The sequence below is a fragment of the Myodes glareolus genome, chromosome 7, assembly GCF_982192425.1.
Source record: "Myodes glareolus chromosome 7, mMyoGla1.1, whole genome shotgun sequence".
In the NCBI taxonomy this organism is placed as follows: Eukaryota; Metazoa; Chordata; class Mammalia; order Rodentia; family Cricetidae; genus Myodes; species Myodes glareolus.
In genome coordinates, this window is record NC_142032.1 from 71,334,672 (window position 1) to 71,354,782 (window position 20,111).

Genomic DNA, 20,111 nt, shown 5'->3' on the forward strand with positions numbered 1-20,111 from the left:
TCAGGCTGAGGCAGAGAGCTGCCCGCCATGAAGCTGCCAGGTCAGACATGCTGAATCTTTCCCGGTAAGCCATGACCTCGTGGTGAGATACAGATTATTAGAAATGGGTTGAATTAATATGTGAGAGTTAGCCAATAAGAGTCTGGAGGTAATGGGCCAGGCAGTGTTTAAAAGAATACAGTTTCCGTGTAATTATTTCGGGAATAAGCTAGCCAGGATCCGAGTGGGAATGCAGCCCACCATTCCTTCCTTCTACACCTGGGGAGCTTTCTGAAATGCACATACCAGTCCTCTGGTGGGCGGGTATGGGTTAAGAAGGAAGAGACAGACTGCTGGGGATGCAGATCAGTGGTAGAGGGCTTGCTCAGCATGTGCAGGACCCTCCATTCATCCAGTTACAACGACAGAGAGGCCTGGTGCTGGTCTGCGAGTATCTACTTTTCCCTACAGGTGTCACTCTCTTGCTGCTTTCCTTCAGAATGTCTCTCTTACATTAAGTTCTGTCCTTCAGTGGCCATATTACAGAACTGGTGAATATTAACTTAAATACAAAAATATTAACTTATGGGTTTTTTGCTTTGTTTTTTAAAGATAAGTTCTCAACTGTGTAGCCTTGAACTCACAGAAATCCACCTGCCTCTACCTTTCAAGTGCTGGAATTAAAGGCATACACTACCACTAATTGGCTCCTTAAAATAAAAGCTGATCACTGAACTTTTCCTCAAAATCAAATTTACATCTATATGTGATGCTATAAATCATTTTAACTTTATGTCATCTTTGATTAACTTTCTTTTCTAAGTAAAGAACTCTTGACAGGGATATTGAGGAAAAAGAAACCACCGATACAATGATTTGCCATGTCCCTGCTTCCCTTTTCCCACTCAAGCACAGTCCCTCAAACATAGTTATTATCCAATAAATATGATTTTGGAGCCAGGTATGGTAGTGCACTTGAGAAGGAAGATCATGAATGCAAGGCTAGCCTGGGATACACAGCAAGATCTTTTGTGAAGCAGCAAACAACAACACATGCGCACATACACACACACACACACAAAACATAACCCAGAAAAAAGCTTTAAGTAGATTTTGAACACCCTTAATTATACTTATAATCAATTACAGGCCTAAATTTACTGGTTTCAAACAACTTTTTCAATGAGGATCCAAAACTACAAAACCACATGTGGCTTACCTAAAAAGTTTTGAGCAGGGCTGATGGTTATGAATTTCTGTAAACAGACAAAGGGAGGAAAAATCAGTTAATCATGTAAGGCACAGGCAATTATAAAATAGCTCAGGATTTTTTTCAAACCAAAATTTAGGATAACCAAGACCATTTTCTTCTTGTAAACAGTGCCATGCATATGCCATGAAGGCAGTTGACTGCTTCCCACTACGGCAAGAGACAGAGTCTCGGAACAAAGCAGACGGAGAGTGAGAGCTCCGCCTCCACTTCTCTGTGTGATGAGTGCACATCTGACAGCTTTTATTCAGGAACATGAAGCTATTGTACAACTTACTCAATCTTACCTATTTAAACAAAGCATCACAGGAAAAAGTAGCCACTGACTGGAAGCATTTAATCAAACTGGATAAAAGCTGTGGGGACAGCTCTGGAAGAGAAGGGCCTCAACTTTCCTACCATTAATAACCCTCTAATGATGCCTGACACTTGGGCCAGGTGTTTGGAATGCTGAATGTCTATTAACTCGTTCAAAGCTGGTTGGTATTAAGGGAAACAGTCATTTATAAGATAGATTCTAACAGCTTCTAAAAAGATGCTGGGATTAAACAGAATGAACAATTTCTTCAACCACATCAGGGGTCCACAAGCTGGTTTTTTAGGAGAGCATGAGACTGACTGACTATTCAATTCTATTTACCACATTCTCCTAGAGAGTGACTCATCACCTGCTGTTTAAAATAGACACAGCCTTGGGATTTTAGGCAATAATTTTACCTCAATTAAAATAAAACCAAAGCCTTCGAGGGCAGAGCTATTCTCACTAGTTAAGGCTTCCAAAACCACATGTATAAATGCAGAACTGTCACCAAAAAGAAGAGTTCATTTGCTTCACTATGGCATCAATACACAATGCAAACAAGAAAACCTCATCTATAAAATTCCCTTCTTTTAATGCTTAAAATGATACAGTACACTATCTTAAGTTATTTTAGACACTGTTAGTCATTGAGATTTGGAACATGGTTAGCAAAAAAATACTACTTAGGATTTAGGAAAAGAAAACTTATCTTTTACTTTAAAGATAACACTGCTTTGTTTACTGAAAGTCCTGGAGCAAATTCTGAACTCTGAACAAGCAGTCCTCAAGCTGATTGTCATGATGTCATTACTGGTTTTTCACTACCAGTTTGTCCCTTGACTCAGACACTTACAGGGTTTTGTTTCTTTTTTATAGCTTTTCCTTGTGCTGTGTGATATTTCTCTGTTTGTCATATCCTTCCCATGATTTCTCTACCTATCTTAGGCCTCAATCATACCAAATCTTCAGTAGGGTTAGCAAGATGGTTCAGTGGGTAAAGGTGCTTCACCATGTAAGCCTGACAATCTAAGTATGATCCCTGGAAGCCATGTAAAGGAGGCAGAGAAGTGACTCCACAAAGTTGACCTCTGCCTTGGCATGCCTCCTCCATCATGCAAACACAATTTTATTAAAAGGGTCTAGAGAGAAAACCCAGGGGTTAAGAGCATGAGCTGCTCTCATAGAGGACCCTAGTTCAGACCCCAGCACCCACATCAGACAGCTCACAACTACCTGTACCTCTAGCTCCAGGAGAAGCTGATGCAGGCACCTGCAATTACATGCACATACTCACACACATAATTTAAAAAGAGAAAAAGAGAGATAAAGAGAGAGAGAAAGCCCTTTAACACATTTGCTATATAAATAAATGAAGCATCCCTTGCTCTATTTAGTTTATCAAGACTGCCACTTGGTGATGTGTCTAAGGTATTCCTGAAAAGACTATGCTATTTATCAAAAAGAAACTGATTAAAGGGAAGGGATATATCCATAAACCCTCCTTCTTCTTTCTCAGCAATCTTCTCCAGAGAGACTGCTGAGTGTATCCCTTGGACTCCCGTGTAGGTCTAGCAAGCTTCATAAGAGCATATGGAACTGTCTTTTCCAAACCCCTCTAGGGGTGGAACAAGCAGTGGGGACAGACTGATCTATAGGCTTTAGGTTTACTGTGGTATTGGAGAGACTATCAAGTTGTCACACACCAATTCAGTAAAAGTCAGACTGGTTGCTAAGTAAGAAATAGCTTTAGAAAAGACCCATATTTTCAGCTGTGCACTGTAAGTGACAAAACATTGTTGTGAAATGATCTTTGTACACTGTGAAGATGTGTCACTCTTATTGGCTTAATAGAAAAATGAATGGCCAATAATTGCTAGGCAGGATTTAGGGGCAGAGAGGATGCTGAGAAGAAGAAAGGCAGAGTTGCCATGAGATGCAGAGGGAACAGACATACAGGAAAAAAGGTAAAAGCCACAAGTCACGTGGCAACATGTAGATGAGTAGAAATGGGTTAATTTAAGTTATAAGAGCTCATTAGAAACAAGCCTAAGCTATTGGCTGAACCTAGAAGTCCTGGAACTAGCTCTATAGACCATGCTAGTCTCGAACTCAGAGATCTGCCTGCCTCTGCCTCCCAAGTGCTGGGATTAAAGGTGTGCGCCACCACTGTCTGGCTTATTTCTATTTTTTAAAAAAGATTTACTTTAGGAACTGGAGTGCTTGCTTGGCAGTTAAGAGCATAGTTTGCTCTTCCAGGGCCTGGGTTCAATTCCCAGAACCCACATGGCGGCTTGCAACCATCTATAACTTTAGTTCTAGGGGATCCAACACTCTCTTCTGATCTCCGTGGACACTAGGCACACATGTGGCTCACAGACATACATTCAGGAAAGCCACACATACACATAAAAACTAAAAATAAATAAATAAAAACAAAATTTAAAAGATTTACTTAAGGTCAGGCATAGTGGTGCAGGCCTTTAATTCCAGTGTTCAGGAAGCAGAAGCAGTCAGGTTTCTCAAGGCCAGCCTAGTCTACAGAGCAAGTTCTAGAATAGTCAAAGCTATACAGAGAAATTGTCTCAAAAAATTTGTTATTTTTATATATATTTATGTATATCTGTGTGTATAAGTACACTTGAGTACAGACGCCTGTGGAGGCCAGAAGAGGACATCAGATCCCATATGGAGCTGGAGTTGCAGGCAGTTGCAAGCCACTTGACATAGGCACTAGAAGAGCAACAAGTACTCAATTCAATTTATTTATTTTTGTGGGTGGGATAGGTATCCTACAGCTTGCATGTGGAAATCAGAAGACAATCTGTGGAAATCAATTCCCTCCTTCCACCATGTGGATCCTGTGGATTGAACTTGGGTTATCTATTGAGTTGTTTCATAAGACATCATATCATTAATCATAAAATTAGTGATCTAATTTTAGTTTCTGTGCATATTCTCTTCCATGTGGGAGCTGGGAACTGAACCCAGGTCCGCTGGAAGAGCAGCCAGTGCTCTTAACTGTCGACCCATCTCTCCAGCCCCCTGTGTATCCTTTCAACATTTTATTTACTTATTTAACCTTGAGATAAGGGCTCAAATTACCCAGGCTAGTTTCAGACTGGCTATGTAGCAAGGGCTCCTGAACCTCCTGAACCTCCTGTCTCTACCTCCAGAGTTAGGTTTGATTCTAGAAGACCTGGGTTTGATTCCCAAGACCCACACAGTGGCTCACAACTGTCTGTAACTCCAGTTCCAAGGTAACAGAAGTCATTCTCTGGCCTCTACATCTTTAGGTTTCCCAGGGCACCAGGCACACACATAGTACACAAACATGGGTGCAGGCAAAATGCCCAAACATTTAAAATAAAAATTATATAAAAAATATTTCTAAGGACAAAGACAAGCTTACCAATTACTTGCAGAAACTCTGTGTTGCTGATCTGTGAGTCACTGATGCTGAACGTCTCCTCTTGTCTTACCTCTCCCAGCAAAAACCCTTCCTAAAACAACAGGAGAAAATAACTGGTTAAACTTACAGACAATTTTTACTAAAATTAAAAGGAAATGAGGACTACTATTTTATATAAAATTTAGCAATAATCCAAATTAGGCATGTAGCATGTGAAGTGCTGTTTTATAAACTAGTGACAGGACCCCAGCAAGCTTGTATGCCTGTTAACTGGATTGTATGGAAGAAAATGTTCCAAAATGACATATCATTGTAAACCAACAAGCATTTCTTAGTTTTAGATGGGTTCATTACTTATCCTAGTCAGTCCCATAGCATGCTAGACACTCTCGGGAAGCAAAAATATGCCACAGTTGCTTTCTTGAAACTTCATATAACTTACTTTATTGCTTAAAAAAAAACACCACTAATGATGAAAAAATAAAAAGAATGACAGCATAGGGTTGGCATGAGAAATCAGGATTTCAGACAACACACTCGCTCCCATCTAAAAACGCAGAACTTTATTTACACCTGTGGAGAACATCTATCAACACAGTCGACATGGAATTCCTTTACAAATTACCAGTTTGGGCACTTGCTGCCATGCTCAGTATAAACATGGATGGTAAGAATATACCCTAAAAGTCAAAATAACCCTCCTGCAGAGAGATTACACTGATATGTAATCTCTCTCCTGGATAACCCAGGGCTTACTCCTCCCCTTTGTTCAAATGGCACCTCAACTGGGAGGCTTTGCCCGACTAACATGGGAAATCACATCTGCCAGGCACTCTGTCCCTTGTACTCCACCTTCACTGTCTTCTCATTATCTACGTGTTATAGACTTACAGATATAAGCAATGCCAACTCTGGTTAAAATGTAAGCTAAGGAGCAGGCATCTGTGCTTGTTTACTGTTAGACTACTACACTTATGTCATGCCTAACCTTAGAGTTCACCAAATACCAATTGTGTAAATTTTGCTGCAATAAGACCTTGTTCTACATAATCCTCCATTCTATGTTGATCCACCAAACCAGCCACAGAAGCTCCCCAATTTAAAAACATTTTCAGTTGCAAATGCACATCTATGGGTGAAAGAAGCAAAACAGATGCTTTGGGGCTTCACTTTTGTATTTGAATTGGGGAAGTGTCTGCTATGAGGACTTGCTGGGAGATGTGAGATCCTGACTTTAACCCATAGCACAGTCAGCAACCCCAAAAGAGATGAAAAAGTATCTCAAATTTCCCAAATACAACACTCAGGGCATTCTTTAAATGCTGAGGAACAATCTTTGTACACTGTAAATGTGTATTGTTCTTATTGTTAATAAAAAGTCGATTGGCTGATGGCTAGGCAGAATTTTTGGGCTAGAGAGAATGCTACAAAGGAGGAGGACAGAGTCAGAGGAGACACGAGCCAGACAGAAAGGCATGCAGGAGGTAAAAGCCACGAGCCTTGGGGCAGCAAATAGATTAATAGAAATGGGTGAATTTAAGTTGTATGAGCTAGTTAGTAATAAGCCTGAGCTACTGGCTGAGCATTTATAACTAATAATAAGTCTCTGAGTGGTTATTTGGGAAGTGCTGGCAGAACAGAGCTGATCACAGACCTGAGGAAAAACTCCACCTACATTTAACTCTAACTAATGTACAGGTTTCATTACAAACAATCTTGGGTTGTAATGAAACAAAATGTAAACAAAAACAAATCTTGGGTTGGGGATGCATGTGGCTCAGTAGTAGAATACCAAGGTTCAATTCCCACACTACAGAGAAAAAGACAGAAGAATCCCCTCATACTCAAACAGATGTTTATGACTACTAGCTTGAGAAACACCAACTAACTGGTTATGGTGGTCCAAGCCAGTAGGGTATGTTGAAGAGGTTGATGTAGGAGGATTATAAGAAACACTAATAAACTTGTCTTATCAACTCTGAGTTTCATTACAAGGTATGTACCATTATGCCTGGCGGCAAATAAGTTTTTAATATATCTCAAATGTTACATAAAATTATTTACCTGAAATCCAAATTTAACTATGTTCTGTATTTCCCTATTAGCCACAATAGTCCTCTAGCAAGAGAAACAATGCTAAAACTCATAAAGCTGGGCATGGTTGCACACTCCTTTAATTCCAGCACTGGTGAGGCAAAGGCAGGTGGCTCTCTGAATTCTAGGTCAGTCTGGTCTACTTAAGGAGTTCTAGGACAGCCAAGCCCACATAGAGAGACCGTCTCAAAAGAAAAAACAAAAACAAACAAAAAACTCACATGACATTAACATTCTAAAGTTAACTAGGACTGTTTATTTATCACTGGTCTGGATTATCTAAGTCACTATTACATCAATATTTCTCAACCTGTGGGTCACAACTCCTTCAGGTCAAATGACCCTTCCACAAGGGTTACATATCCTACATATCAGATATTTACATTATGATTCATAATGTCAGAAAATTATAGTTATAAAGTAGCAATGAAAATAATTTTATGGTTGGGGGGGTCACCACAAATAGGAGGAACTGTATTAAAGGGTTGTGACATTAGGAAGGTTGAGAACCACTGCATTACATTATAGCAGGAAGAGGCAAACCACAGGCCCCACTCTGTTAATACATGGCCTGCCAGCTAAGAATGGTTTCTACATGTTCAGATGGTTGCAAAACTTAAAACAGATGTCCCATGACCTGTTAAAATCATTAGCCACTCAAGCTCCAGTGCGATACATAAGCTCTTATTAGAACACCTCATTTGCTCACGGTCTACACGTCGTCTCCCCTACAACAGCAGAACTGAAGAGCTGCTAAACAGACCATATGGCTCCAAAACTTTTTAAATAGAGAGAAAGTACTATCTTTTATTTTCTGGTCCTTTTCAGAAAATGACCACTTTCCTCCATTGATGTAGGAGGGTCATCTGTCTATGTGTTACTTTCACTGGTTAATAAAGAAACTGCTTGGCCTGATAGGTTAGAACATAGGTGAGTGGAGTAGACAGAACAGAATGCTGGGAGAAAGAAGGAGAGTCAGGCAGATGCCATGAAGCGCCAGCCCAAGATGGACGTAGGTTAGAATCTTCCCGGTAAGCCACCACCTCGTGGTGCTACACACATTAATAGAAACGGGTTAATCAAGATGTGAGAGCTAGCCAGTAAGAGGCTAGAGCTAATGGGCCAGGCAGTGTTTAAATGAATACAATTTGTGTGTTGTTATTTCAGGTGGAAAGCTAGCCATGCGGGAGCCGGGCAGGACGAAAAGCAGGCCTGCTTGCCTCATCACCACACTCCATGAGTCAATAACTCACTTAACAAAAACTCAACATTAGGCATAAGAAACTCTTTTGAGTTGTTGGTCAGACTTCCAAGACATGCAATCTATTGCTACTGCCCTTGGTTGCCCCCAAGAGGTGAAAGAAGTTCCTGTTGTTGAAGACACAAACCTTACACTTAAGAAATTGAGCCCAAAGACTCTGAGCTGGGACAGACCTGAACACTTCCACCCCCATGCCCTGAGGACTAGCTTTCATGGTACCAGAAGGCACCATGTAAGTTTCCAAAGGAAGGAGGCAACCAACAGTCCTACCCAGCTGTAACACATGAACGACCAGAATGTCCCAATAACCCTATGGGCGCACTAGTGACACACATCCCTCAACAGTAACCAACAGCTCTCTAGTTGGACTTAATTAAGATCTATCCAAAAAATGGGAAGCCATGCCTGGTACCACACAACTACTCAGTGCTAGTGCAGTCATGGATCTTGGAGAAGTTACAACCACTTTATTAAACCAGCATGATCCCTACCAATAATCTAAACGTCTGTCCCTAACTCACAGAGAAGTAGTCCTCACCCCATCAAGGAAACACCTCTTTGCAACAGACACACCATTAGAGAAAACTAATAAGCCCAGTTCCAGTCTATAAAACATTCCACACCCAAGGCTCAGAACATTGTGGAAAGCGGGCAAAAAGACTAAGCAAAAGAGGATCATGGAGTTTGCTGTGAGAGCGTTAGAAGCTAAGCCCATAAAGCCTCACAAACATGACTGGCTAAACATGAGCAGAACAAAGATGACATCAATAGACAGGTCAAAGTGTGAGGGTGAAAGCCCAGAAGGCCTCAGCCCTACACAAAGAACTACAGGTCACTAAGCCTTCCCTAGGGAAAAGCTTACCAGTTGGCTATTCAAAACAAACAAGTGGTCAGCCCTGAAAACATGTATGAGTAACATTATACAGAACGAGTAGGTTATATTTAGGAACAGATATGCATACATATATAAAAATAAGCATGTAAGCCTGGTGGTGGTGGTGCACGCCTTTAATCCTAGCACTTGGGAGGCAGAGGCAGGCGGATCTATGTGAGTTGGAGACCAGCCTGGTCTACAAGAGCTAGTTCCAGGACAGGCTCCAAAGCTACAGAGAAACCCTGTCTCGAAAAAAAAAAAAAAAAAAAACCACACACACACATGTAATAACGATTAATAAAAAAGAGACTCTGGGAGGATTTGGAGGAAAGAAAAGAAAGAAATGATGTAATTATATTAAAATCTCAAAGAAAAAGAAAAAATTTTAATTGTTTGCTAACCTTAGCTCTATAGAATAATTTTGGCTTTCAACTAATTTTTGTAGACCAAACAAATGTGTAGAACAAACAAACTTGGTTCTTCAACTTTAAAAATGACATTACTTTTAAGCATTCCACACTCATAACTGTGGTAAGGTTAATAGAAACTAGTATAGTTGCATAAAACACAATGCTAACTATTTACTTTGTATAAAATTTCTAGCCTTATGCCTAGCATGAAATAAATATTAAGATCACAATTAAATGATGAGCAATCTAAAGCTGGATATAATGGCATACCCTTGAAATTCCAGCACTAGGAGGTTGGAGACAGGGTCAGGAGTTCAAGGCCAGCCTTGACCAAGTGACATTACCTCAAAACAGAAAAAAAAAAGAATAACAATTGCAAACAGGACTACAGCAGTTTCTAGAAATACTGTTGAAGCTTCTTATCCTTACAATAATCTTGCCTTATACATAGACTAAGATATTCCTAGGCACTCCATAAAAGAGCAGAGTAAAGTAGCACCCCTAGACTCATAGCTGTAGTCTGTGGATACTAGGAAGATCACAACCACTTACATTACTAAGTGGCTGGCTGAAATACCAAAGGCTACCACTGTTCGGAGCTGTCACTGAAAAAAAGAAACTATGCTGAATATATTCCTATCAGTAATCTCTACCATCAACACTACAGAGCTGAAAAGAAGAGGGAATTCATTCCACTCAATTTGCTAATGGAATCATCTCTCACAATCAGTTTGTATTAATGGAAGCGAAGATTGCTGACATCAAAACAAATCCAATCCTCCTCCAGCCATCGTTGTTTTGTAATGACAACCACAAAAGCCCACACTCTTATTTAATGAATTTGAATCGTTCACCAATAATATCACTAAAACCAAAATTCCCCAATTATGGACAAATTAATTATGTCCTGTAAAAGCATCTATATCACAAAGAACTTCCAATCAGAAGGTCAGTGTAAAATAAAAAGAGGCTATGCTCCTATGGACGCCACGGTCTGTGCGTTTCTCATCTCTCCTATGTGGGCCTGTCACTTCCCTAGAAGACTAGTTCCGAGGATTAAAATGTTCGCTGAGGAACTAAACAAGCAACTTCAAGGAAGTGCAAACAGACTTTGCAGACGCCAGTTCACATTCTCCATTTTTCACTACGCACGACTGATAAGGATGATCGGTGATAGCCAAGACAACCCGGGAGGCCGGCAGGCAGGACTTGGATCCTCTCCTTCTAGACTACAAGCCTGATCTCTTACTCCTTCCCGACCGGGGGTGCTCCTCGAGTCTGTTAAGTCCGACTCTCAGCGAGCGGTAGGCACCCAGTTTTGCTAGGCAAGTCCTGACACCGGCGGGGCCGGGCACTAGAGGTCTGCCGGACTGACAACAGCTGTGCCAGGACCCGCCCGAGGCCGAGAGCGCCAAGGGAAGCGCCTGCGGGGAGCAGGAGCTGGAGGGGGGCGGGAGCCGCCTGGGCCACCAGTTTCTCGGCTTGGCCCAGGTATCGAGGGCCGAGCCTTCAGCGGTCCCCTCTAGGCCGCAGGCGCCGGCTCGAGGAGGAGGCCGAAGGCCCCCCAGTGGCCACGGCAGGGGGCCCGGCACCTACGTGGTCGGCGTTGCTGTTGGCGCTGTGGAAACACACAGCGCTGAAGGTGTAGCCCGAAATGGAAGCCGCCATGATGGAAGTCTCCACCTCCCCCATCATGCCCCGCGGAGGGCGCAGAGTATGCTGGACGCCCCGGCGCTGAGCATTCTGGGAAATGGAGTCTTCCAAGCTGCTCCAGGAGAGGACTTGGGGAGGGGGGAATTAAAGATGCCAGATCACAGAAACCCAGCACTTTCTGTTTACCTGTCCCTCAGACGGCTGCCTTTCTGTACAGCCTTGTTATAACCCAGTTTGTCCATTCTGCAAATGAGACTGAAGGTTGAAGGACCGGAGAAGATTCAAGCAATTGAACAGTTTGAGATTTGACCCGGGAAAAGCATGATGTAATTTCATTCTGAACAGATCACTCTGCCTGCCTGGTTGAGACTAGTGTCTAGGAGAGTGTCCTTCCTGACTTCTGTAACGACAGGAGGACTTTGGTCAGAAGTAGTGGAGCTGATAAAACGATAGGATTCTGTATTGAAAACTAACTCAACTATGAGCTGTGTAGTGGCAAGAGGGTTACAAATTTGAGGCCGGCCAAAGCTACATAGACTTGCTTCAACAAACAAACAAAACCTACAAATTTAGAAAAAAATCATAGAAGATAAAAACAAGTAACAGGGAAAACTAAGCCTTCAAAGTTAGAAAAAAGAAACTCACCCCTTCCCCCAAAAAGGAAGAAAGAAAGACAGGAAGGGAGGGAGGAAGAAAGGAAGGAAGAAAAGGAGGAAACAAGAAACTCAAGGAAGGAACTAATTCTTTTGCAACTTGTTGAATCTTCAGTATTCTAAGGTGGCTCCTGGTTTCCCTACAAAACTGCTTCTCCTCTCCCAGCAAATTAAACCGTTTCTGACAACTGCTCAAGGCAGAGCCCTCACAGTGAACCTTGACAACTTCTTTGCTCTTGTTGCCCACATCAGATCAGCTAAAGCAATCTTCAACATACACAGTCTTACGATTCACTACCAGCACACCTGCTACCAAAGCACCATCATTTCTCCCTTCATTACAGTAACAGAGGTGGCAATTTTGCTCCTAAAGGACACTTGACATTGTTAGCAGATATTTCCCAATGCCAAACTCTGGGGAAAAAGCTAAATGCAGCAAAGGCCTCATGACAGAATTAACTTCTCCAGAATGTCAAGGTAATGAAGTGATACTGTTACCCTGCCAAATACGTGCTCAACACAGCCAATGACAGGTCATGTTAATGTTTAAATATAAGGTGTCAATCACACTTGGCCAGCCTCCAAACCCTACACTGACAGACACCCAGACACCCCTCCCCCCGACCCCTAATTTCTGATTGTATTTTCAGCTTCTGCTGTCTTGGCTGGCTTGACTTCAGCTATGGCAGTGGCCCTTTTGCTCTCTGGAAGCACTGAAGGTTCAATCAGGCCACAGTGCCTTGACTTTTGTTGTTTCCTCTGCCTAGGATGTTGATTTCCTGGACAACTAACTGCATGACTCCCTGTCTTATGCCTGCTCTAGGTGTTTGAAAGCTTGCTGGAGTGATTGGCTTAGCCTGGCTGCTGGGGAAGTTTTCCACTAACAGTTCCCAGCGTACATGTCCTGAAATTATTCCCTGAGGAAGACGGCCTCGTTTTCCAGCAGCTGTCCTCTTCAGCTCAGCTAGTTCTCTCGGTTTAAAGCTGCATGCCTAAGTACCACCCACAGAGGGCCAGGCCCTCCTACATCAGTTCACAATTGTTAGATGTTAAATCTGATGGGTCACTTCTCAGAGTTTCCTCAAGCCAACTCAGATCCAGCTAGACGTGAACCTGCTAGTCTGTCTAGTCCTCCTACCCCTAAACTTTCATAAGCTACCCTTCCCAAATGTAAATTTAGAATAGGAAAATCACAAACATCCAAGTTTGCCTACAGGGTCATGTGTTTGATAAGCTTTAAAATAAGCAGGATGGGGGGTGATGGTGGCACATCCTTTGGATCCCGGCACTCAGGAGGCAGAAGTAGGGTGATACTCTGTGAGGTCGAGGCCAGCCTGGTCTACGAATAGAATTCCAGGACAGCCAGGGTTATGAGAGAAACCCTGTCTAGAAAAACAAAAATAAAATGGAATAAGCAGAATGTAAAACATGGAGACAGACCCACACATGGTTTTTGTTGTTAGGATTGTACCCTTCTAATTATTCAAAAAAGGAAAGAAAGATCATTTGTTAGGGTGTATAACTGAGTTGTGCACTCAGTTTATAGGCTTGTAACTTGTTGAATCTTCAGTGTTCCAAGGTGGCTCCCGGTTTCCCTACAAAGCCGCTTCTAACCTCACACAGGAGTTTCCAAGGTTGCCAAATAAACTGCTTAATTAAACTGCTTCACTTTCTTTTTTATTTCTTTTTTCTTTTCTTTCTTTTTTTCGAGACAGGGTTTCTCTGTAGCTTTGGAGTCTGTCCTGGAACTAGGCCTTGTTCCAGGCTGGCCTCAAACTCACAGAGATCCACTTGTCTCTGCCTCCTGAGTGTGCACCACGACCACCTTGCTGCTTCATTTTCTTTACTGAGTCTCTAGTACTCTTATTATAATGTGACTACTGCTTCTGACACTCTTAAGACAATTTCCTACAATTGTGCCCAACAAGTCAATCTGACTTAGGCAATTTCTCAATTGAGGGCCTCTTCTCAGAGAATTCTAGGGTGTGTCGAGCTGACAAACCCAACCAGGACAAACGCCTGGTTTGTCACTATCTAGCTTTATCTCCAATTTTTATTCAATTTTTCCGGATAATTGTCTTTCCCCCCGCTAGCCTATTCTGAAATTCGTCAAGACAAGGCTTCATGTTTTCTTTGTTTGCTGTTGTATTTTCGTCATATGGAGTAATGCCAAGCATGTAGTTACTGCCCAACTCGTTCCTTGTAGTACGAATAATACAAACCCAGAGGCACATATTTGGGTTCAAGCTGATGATCAGAAAAGCAAAGCAGTCAGCCTCTAAAGAGGCCTTTTACCTCTGCCAAGGCTCAGGCAAAGGAGCCATCCTGCAATGCTCTCCACCAACCTCAGACTCCACACTCCACTGAGTTCTTGTCTCTTCCCCTTTATATTCCTCTCTCCACCCGGTCATATCATTTCTATCTCCACCTCCTCAGTGCTGGGATTAAAGGCGTGTGATCCCACATGCTGGGATCACCTTCGTGTGAGCTCTGTTTCCTCTATTACACAGATTCGATCTTGTGTAGCCCAGGGTAGCCTTGATCTCACAGAGATCTGTCTGCCTCAGTTTCCCGAGTCCTGGGATTAAAAGTGTGTGCCACCCCTCCCTTGCCTGTATGGCTGACTAGTGTAGCTGCTTTGCCATCTGATCTTCAGGCAAGCTTTTATTTATTAAAACACGAACAATATGCCACTATAATAACTGTTGAGTAAATATTATGTAAAAAAGTGTGGAGTCCAAAGGAAGATGGTTTCTATTCTACCAGCAGGTTGCTGTAGGGGAATGGAGATGTCCTGGGCTGGGCAGTGCCTGTCTTTAATCTTAATACTTGGGAGGCAGAGGCAGGTACCACTAGCTTGGCAGAGTCCAATCCCCGGGCCCCACAAGGTAGAAGGAAAGAACTGGGTTTTAGCATATCATATATTTACATTATGGTTTAAAACAGCAGCAAAATTACAGTTATGAAGAAGCAACGAAATAATTTTACGGTCAGAGGTCAACACAACACGAGGAACTGTATTGATCACAGGGTTGAGAAGGTTGAGAGCCGCTGAGCTAGCGGGTCCTTTACCTGATATACTTAAGACCAGAGTTATTTCAGATTTTGGAGCTGTTTGGCTTCCAGATGTTTGGATTAGTGATCATGATGGTTGATTTTTGTCAACTTGACACAAATCTAGACAGACCTGGGGAAAAGGGAATCACAATTGAGGAATTGCCTCCATCAGATCAGCCTCTGAACATATCTATGGCTTATTTTCTTGACTGCTAACTGAGTGAGAAGGAGTCAACTGACTGTGAGCAGGGTCATCCTTGGGCATGTGGGTCTGGGCTATTTAAGAAGGTAGCTGAGCTAGGCAGTGGTGGCGCACGCCTTTAACCATAGCACTTGGGAGGCAGAGGCAGGCAAATCTCTGGGAGTTCCAGGCCAATCTGGTGTACAGAGTTAGTTCTAGGTCACCCAAGGCTATAGAAACCCTGTCTCAAAAAACCAACCAACCAACCAACCAACCAACCAACCAACCTACCAACCTAACCAAAGCAAAGCAAACCAAACAAAAGAAGCTCATATCAAAGCAGAAGTGGGAAACGGAGTAGGGGAGGTAAGGAGGTTTTTCTGGAAGCATGTTCTCTGGTACGGGCTGTTGCATGGTCAAAGAAGGAAAAGCTCTGCCCTTCATCTTGGATTTGTCAAATGGGAAGTGCTTGAGGATTCTGGGAAGCATAGTTCCTAAGGAACTTTGCCAGTCTGCAGGGATCAAATAACAAAACAACACAAAACCAAAAACCAACCAACCAAACAAAACAAAAACCAAAACCCAAGTCTGGCAATCTCAGGTTTCGCAGGTCTGCCTTTGATCTCGTAAAACTGGTACTCAGTGGGAGAGGCTGTGTTCCTTATATAGTTTTGCTTTTACCTTGTGCTAGGCAGTTTATCCAATGGAACTTCTCCCCCCAGCCAAGAATCCCCTTTCCCTGGGTGATCAGAGGTGGTGCTCCAACAGCCCTGGGGACTAAGCAGTCAGAATAATCCTTCCTGGAGTCAAGGAAGGGATTTGGTATAAACCATGGTTTTTCCCAGGGCTCCATACCAAAAGTTGTTTACAGCTTTCATTGCACACACAGTGAAAGCATTTCAAGTGTTGGCAAGATACTGGGCTGAAGGCAGGCTTATCTTTCATGGCTGCTTCTTAATTAGGACTGAAAACTTTTAAAGAACCAATCCCTCACATTCAGGCTTGCTTTCTGTAGCATCTACAGTCTAGAGAAGATCAAAACAACTACTTGCCCAGGGCAGCACTAATTGGCTGTGGTATCCGGTGGTTTTATTGCTCTGTAATAAGGTTACTTACTCTCTTTCTTGAGTTCTTTAATCACTATGTACATGGATTTCCATCTGCCTTTTACTTTATTCTTTATTGCCAGAAGATCTTGGAACACCATTTGTAGAAGAAGATGAACTGCAAACCAGGAGGGCAAGCGTTGCTGCCATTTATCTCAAGGGACTTGTTATTGGGCTTCTGTCTGTGGAGTCAACAGAAATGTAGCCTTGGAAACAAGTTCTCGTTGGAAGGCGACTTGTTAGGGGACTCTGAGATCCTTGCCAAGGACATTCGACCACGAGTGCTTTGACAGTTTCATGGCTACTACAGAAACTACTACTACTAGGCCCCTGACACATAAGATCTCATTCATTGTATTACAGAACTGCTGGCTGCAGTCAGCAGAGGCAGAAAAAAATCCTAGATTCATGAAGTCTTGAGGAAGAAGTCACCTTTTATTTTCAGCAAACTACAGTGAACAACTAAAGCATGCAGAGGTAGAGACTTGGATGGGCTCAGATGCCTAGCTGGGGGCAGAGGAAGACCCACCCAGACGCCCTATCATTCTGGTACTCATTTTATCATAACTCTAAGGCTGGTATACTGTGGGTGGCCCTAAGACATTCATTTCCTTGGCCATAAGTTCTTAAAGGGTCATCAGGTTACATCAAGTTATTTTCCAGAATTCTAGCCACAAATAAAATTAGTCTTTTGGTCTGGAAGTCAGTAATGCCATGGGCTGACCTACCTACTTTCCAGATCTGCTTCACTAGAGAGAGAAGATGACATGTGTTAGGACGGAGTGGTGTGTGTTTCATTTTTGTGGCTTCTGACAGCGTGTTTCCCAAAGTGCAGTACTTTGAACCTTGTCTTACAAACAGCAGTACCCAGATATGGTCACTTTGAGAGCAAGAGAGTAGTAAGAGGTGCAAGGAATAGTTTAGGCTCTTTACTGTGGGTCGGCCTCCCAAGGCCGGTTTTGGAGCATTAGAGAGAGGTCTTCCATTGCCTAGAGAGGCCAGGCCAGGGCGTCCCCTCTGCTCGAACCGCGTCTCTATGGCGGCCGCGACAGCCCACAAGGCGCAGAGCGACATGAACGCGGATGCTGATGGTCAAGGCGGCGCTGTGCTCCCTGCGCAGTCTCGAGAGGGCAGTCCCGTGGCGTGTGACTTCGTCCCATCGGTGCTGGGGACACGAGAGCAGTGAGTGTGGCGTGGAGGGTGAGCGGGAGCCTGAGGCCCAGAAGGCGATGGGAACCACTCACCCCCACCCGCGGTGGGGGCCTGAGGGAGGAGGGTGGAAGCCACCTGTGGGGACTTAAGGGGCAAGAGCTCAAGCGAGCCCCGGAGAGCGGTAAACCCTCTTTCTAGGGATTCAAGGCTACCCGGTGTAGGGGTCTAAAGTCTGGCTTGGGGAAAAGGGAGTAGAGGCTGGGCAACGAACCTCACGAGGGCCCGGGGAAGTCCCGGGAGAGCTGTGGCATCAGGAGGAGATCGGAGTGGAGGATGCTGTGAATTGTGAGCTAGTGAGATGGCAGGGGTTCTGGGGGGAACCAGAGAGGAAGTTGAGGCTAAGAAATTAATGGACTGGAATATACGTGAATGAATGTGGGGAACAGAAATTAGGATGAGAAGAAATTTGGGGAAGGGAGCCCGAAGAGAAAACAGATGGTAAGGGGCGGGGGTGGGGAGTTGCCGTTGTAAGGATTAAGAGATTTAATGGGAAAGCTAGAATACAGGGAGAGGCAAAGGCTGTTTTAGCATTTAATTTTAATTTTTATCTTTGCTGCTTTCATTGTGAGCAAACCACTAACCTACTGGTTAGAAAATCCTGTATCTGCACATTGATAAACAAATTTGGAGACACAAACTCAGCTTGTGCAGTCCAGTTTTGAACTTGGGTCTGGGGCTTAAGAGATTTTTGGGCAGGCGCATGTTTTTATTCTTTAAACTAAAATGTACATAGGATTATGCATTGCATGAGTATAAGTACTTGTTTAATTTATTCTGCTTGATCATAATTTTCATTCATTTAGCCCAAGGATGTTTAAAAAGATGAGTTATACACACTTATTGACAGCACTAATAATGTTTTAAGGCTATTGTAAGTCGCCATGTAATGCATTGGGAATTATTTGTTTAATTCACAAAATACAGTTTAATTTGGGAATCTTGCTTCACATTTCATTGTTTATGTAGTTGGGATGCTGTTTATGAGAGAGAACTGAGAACATTCCAAGAATATGGAGATACGGGAGAAATCTGGTGAGTTAAGCTAAGGAATTGGTTTTCTGGGTATGAGAGAGTGTGCTTACAACAAAGACAGTCTAGAAGCCTGGGTTGAATCTGACTTCAGTAGCTTTAAAGAATCTATTTTCTTTCTTTCTTTTGTTTTTGTTTTTTGTTGTTTTTTTTCCCCCAGACATCATTTCCCTGGAACTTGCTCTGTAGGGCAGGCTGGCCTCAAACTCAGAGATCCACCTGCCTCTGCCTGACTTTTGCTTCAATGACAGTTTTAAAATTTCTCTTTTCCTTTTTTTTTTCTTTTGTGACCCAGATTTAAATTGATCACAGTGCTAGGAAGTTACTTTCATTCCATAGTTGTAATTTTTCAGCTAAGTAATAAAATTCTGAAGTACCAATATTTGCTGATGTCCAAGAAGGCAAATATTAGGACAACATTTTAAAGGATTGATGTTGATGTAGAGTATGTGTGTGTGTGTACATGTGTGTTTATAAATGCTCATACCTCTATTTACTTACTTATGTACATATTATGTATAATACATACCTTTGGTATTCTATTTTTAGAGGTGTGTTCTTCTAAATACCAATAAAGATGAAACTTAAACAATTATCAATATTCTCACTTTTACAAAAGACTTGAGTGAGTGTATGGTATAAACAGATGAAGTGGAATATAGTTGCAACTTTTGCTGCATCTCTGCTCTTTGTATTCTGTTCCTAACAGGTTTGGGGAAGAGAGTATGAACCGACTAATAAGGTGGATGCAGAAACACAAGATCCCATTGGATGCCTCAGTGCTTGATATTGGAACTGGAAATGGTGTTTTCCTGGTTGAACTTGTTGGTACTTTTAGTATTCATGTATTTGAGCCAATTTTTAAAATGAAAGTTTTTTAAAAATGTTGCAGTTAAGAGATTACCATCTATGTGAAATAGCAAAACAGTTGGGAGACTCTGAGTGTTCACATGGGAGGAAAGGGAGACTGCATGGATGTTAGGAAAGTAATATATGGTTTCAGGCATCATCCTGGAAGCTGGACTCTCAGATGCTACTGAATGGTGAAGTCCTAGAAGTGCAAAAACTAATAAGTCATAGTCCTCAAAGAGTACAATCTTAAATGTGAATTCTGAGAAGCCAGAGTTCTGCAAACCTCAATCCCTGTATTCTGGCAGAAAGCAAAGGGTTTATGAGGATAATGAGGAGAGGATTAGAACATTGGTGGTCCTGTGCTTGGTAGTTGTATCATATTAGGTATAGCAAATACCAAAAATCTGGGTCGATTATTATTTCAGATGTGTATGTGAGGTTTTCAGAGGAGATTAATGTCTGAGTGTAGAGAGAGTTAGGGAAGAGCTGTCTCAGTATGGGTGTACATCATCCAGTAGGTTGAGGCCTGTCAAGGACAAACACAGGAGCTAAGTCAGTCTTTCTAAAAGTTAGGACAGTTATCTCTTGCTGTTGTGCACTTCCAAACTCTTGGCCTTAGGATCCTAGGGCTTACACCAGTGGTCCTGGATCCTAAGGCTTTGAGCCACAGACTGATAGTTATCTCATTAGTTTTACTGGTTCTTAGGCCTTTGGGCTTTATCTGAGTCATGCTACTGGCATTCCCTTACAGACAGCCTATGAGACTTCTC

At 42.6% G+C, this 20,111-nt stretch overlaps 2 protein-coding genes across 8 annotated transcripts in view; one reads left to right on the top strand and one right to left on the bottom strand.

Annotated features, from left to right (window-relative positions):
• Abraxas2 (abraxas 2, BRISC complex subunit) overlaps positions 1–11,323 on the bottom strand; it is a 36,138-nt gene extending 24,815 nt beyond the window's left edge. The window contains exons 1-3 of the mRNA XM_048455218.2: positions 11,195–11,323; positions 4,960–5,050; positions 1,199–1,235 (exon numbers count right to left, since the gene is read on the bottom strand). Of these exons, the coding sequence (XP_048311175.1) occupies positions 1,199–1,235; positions 4,960–5,050; positions 11,195–11,293 (227 nt within the window). The 5' untranslated portion in view covers positions 11,294–11,323. The remainder of the gene's footprint in view (positions 1–1,198; positions 1,236–4,959; positions 5,051–11,194) is intronic.
• A 5,942-nt stretch (positions 11,324–17,265) lies between these two features.
• Positions 17,266–20,111, top strand: part of Eef1akmt2 (EEF1A lysine methyltransferase 2) — an 88,945-nt gene continuing 86,099 nt past the window's right edge. For 5 of the 7 annotated variants that reach the window (XR_007235985.2, XR_015738415.1, XR_007235983.2 and 2 more), the window contains exons 1-3: positions 17,270–17,430; positions 18,427–18,492; positions 19,199–19,313. Coding sequence is in view for 3 of the 7 variants with exons in the window: in XM_048455215.2 (XP_048311172.1) it covers positions 17,285–17,430; positions 18,427–18,492; positions 19,199–19,313 (327 nt within the window). In the remaining 4 variants the exon portion in view is untranslated. Of the gene's footprint in view, positions 17,431–18,426; positions 18,493–19,198; positions 19,314–20,111 lie in introns of all 7 variants that reach the window. The other 2 variants (XM_085693229.2, XM_087908342.1) reach the window with 2 other exon arrangements.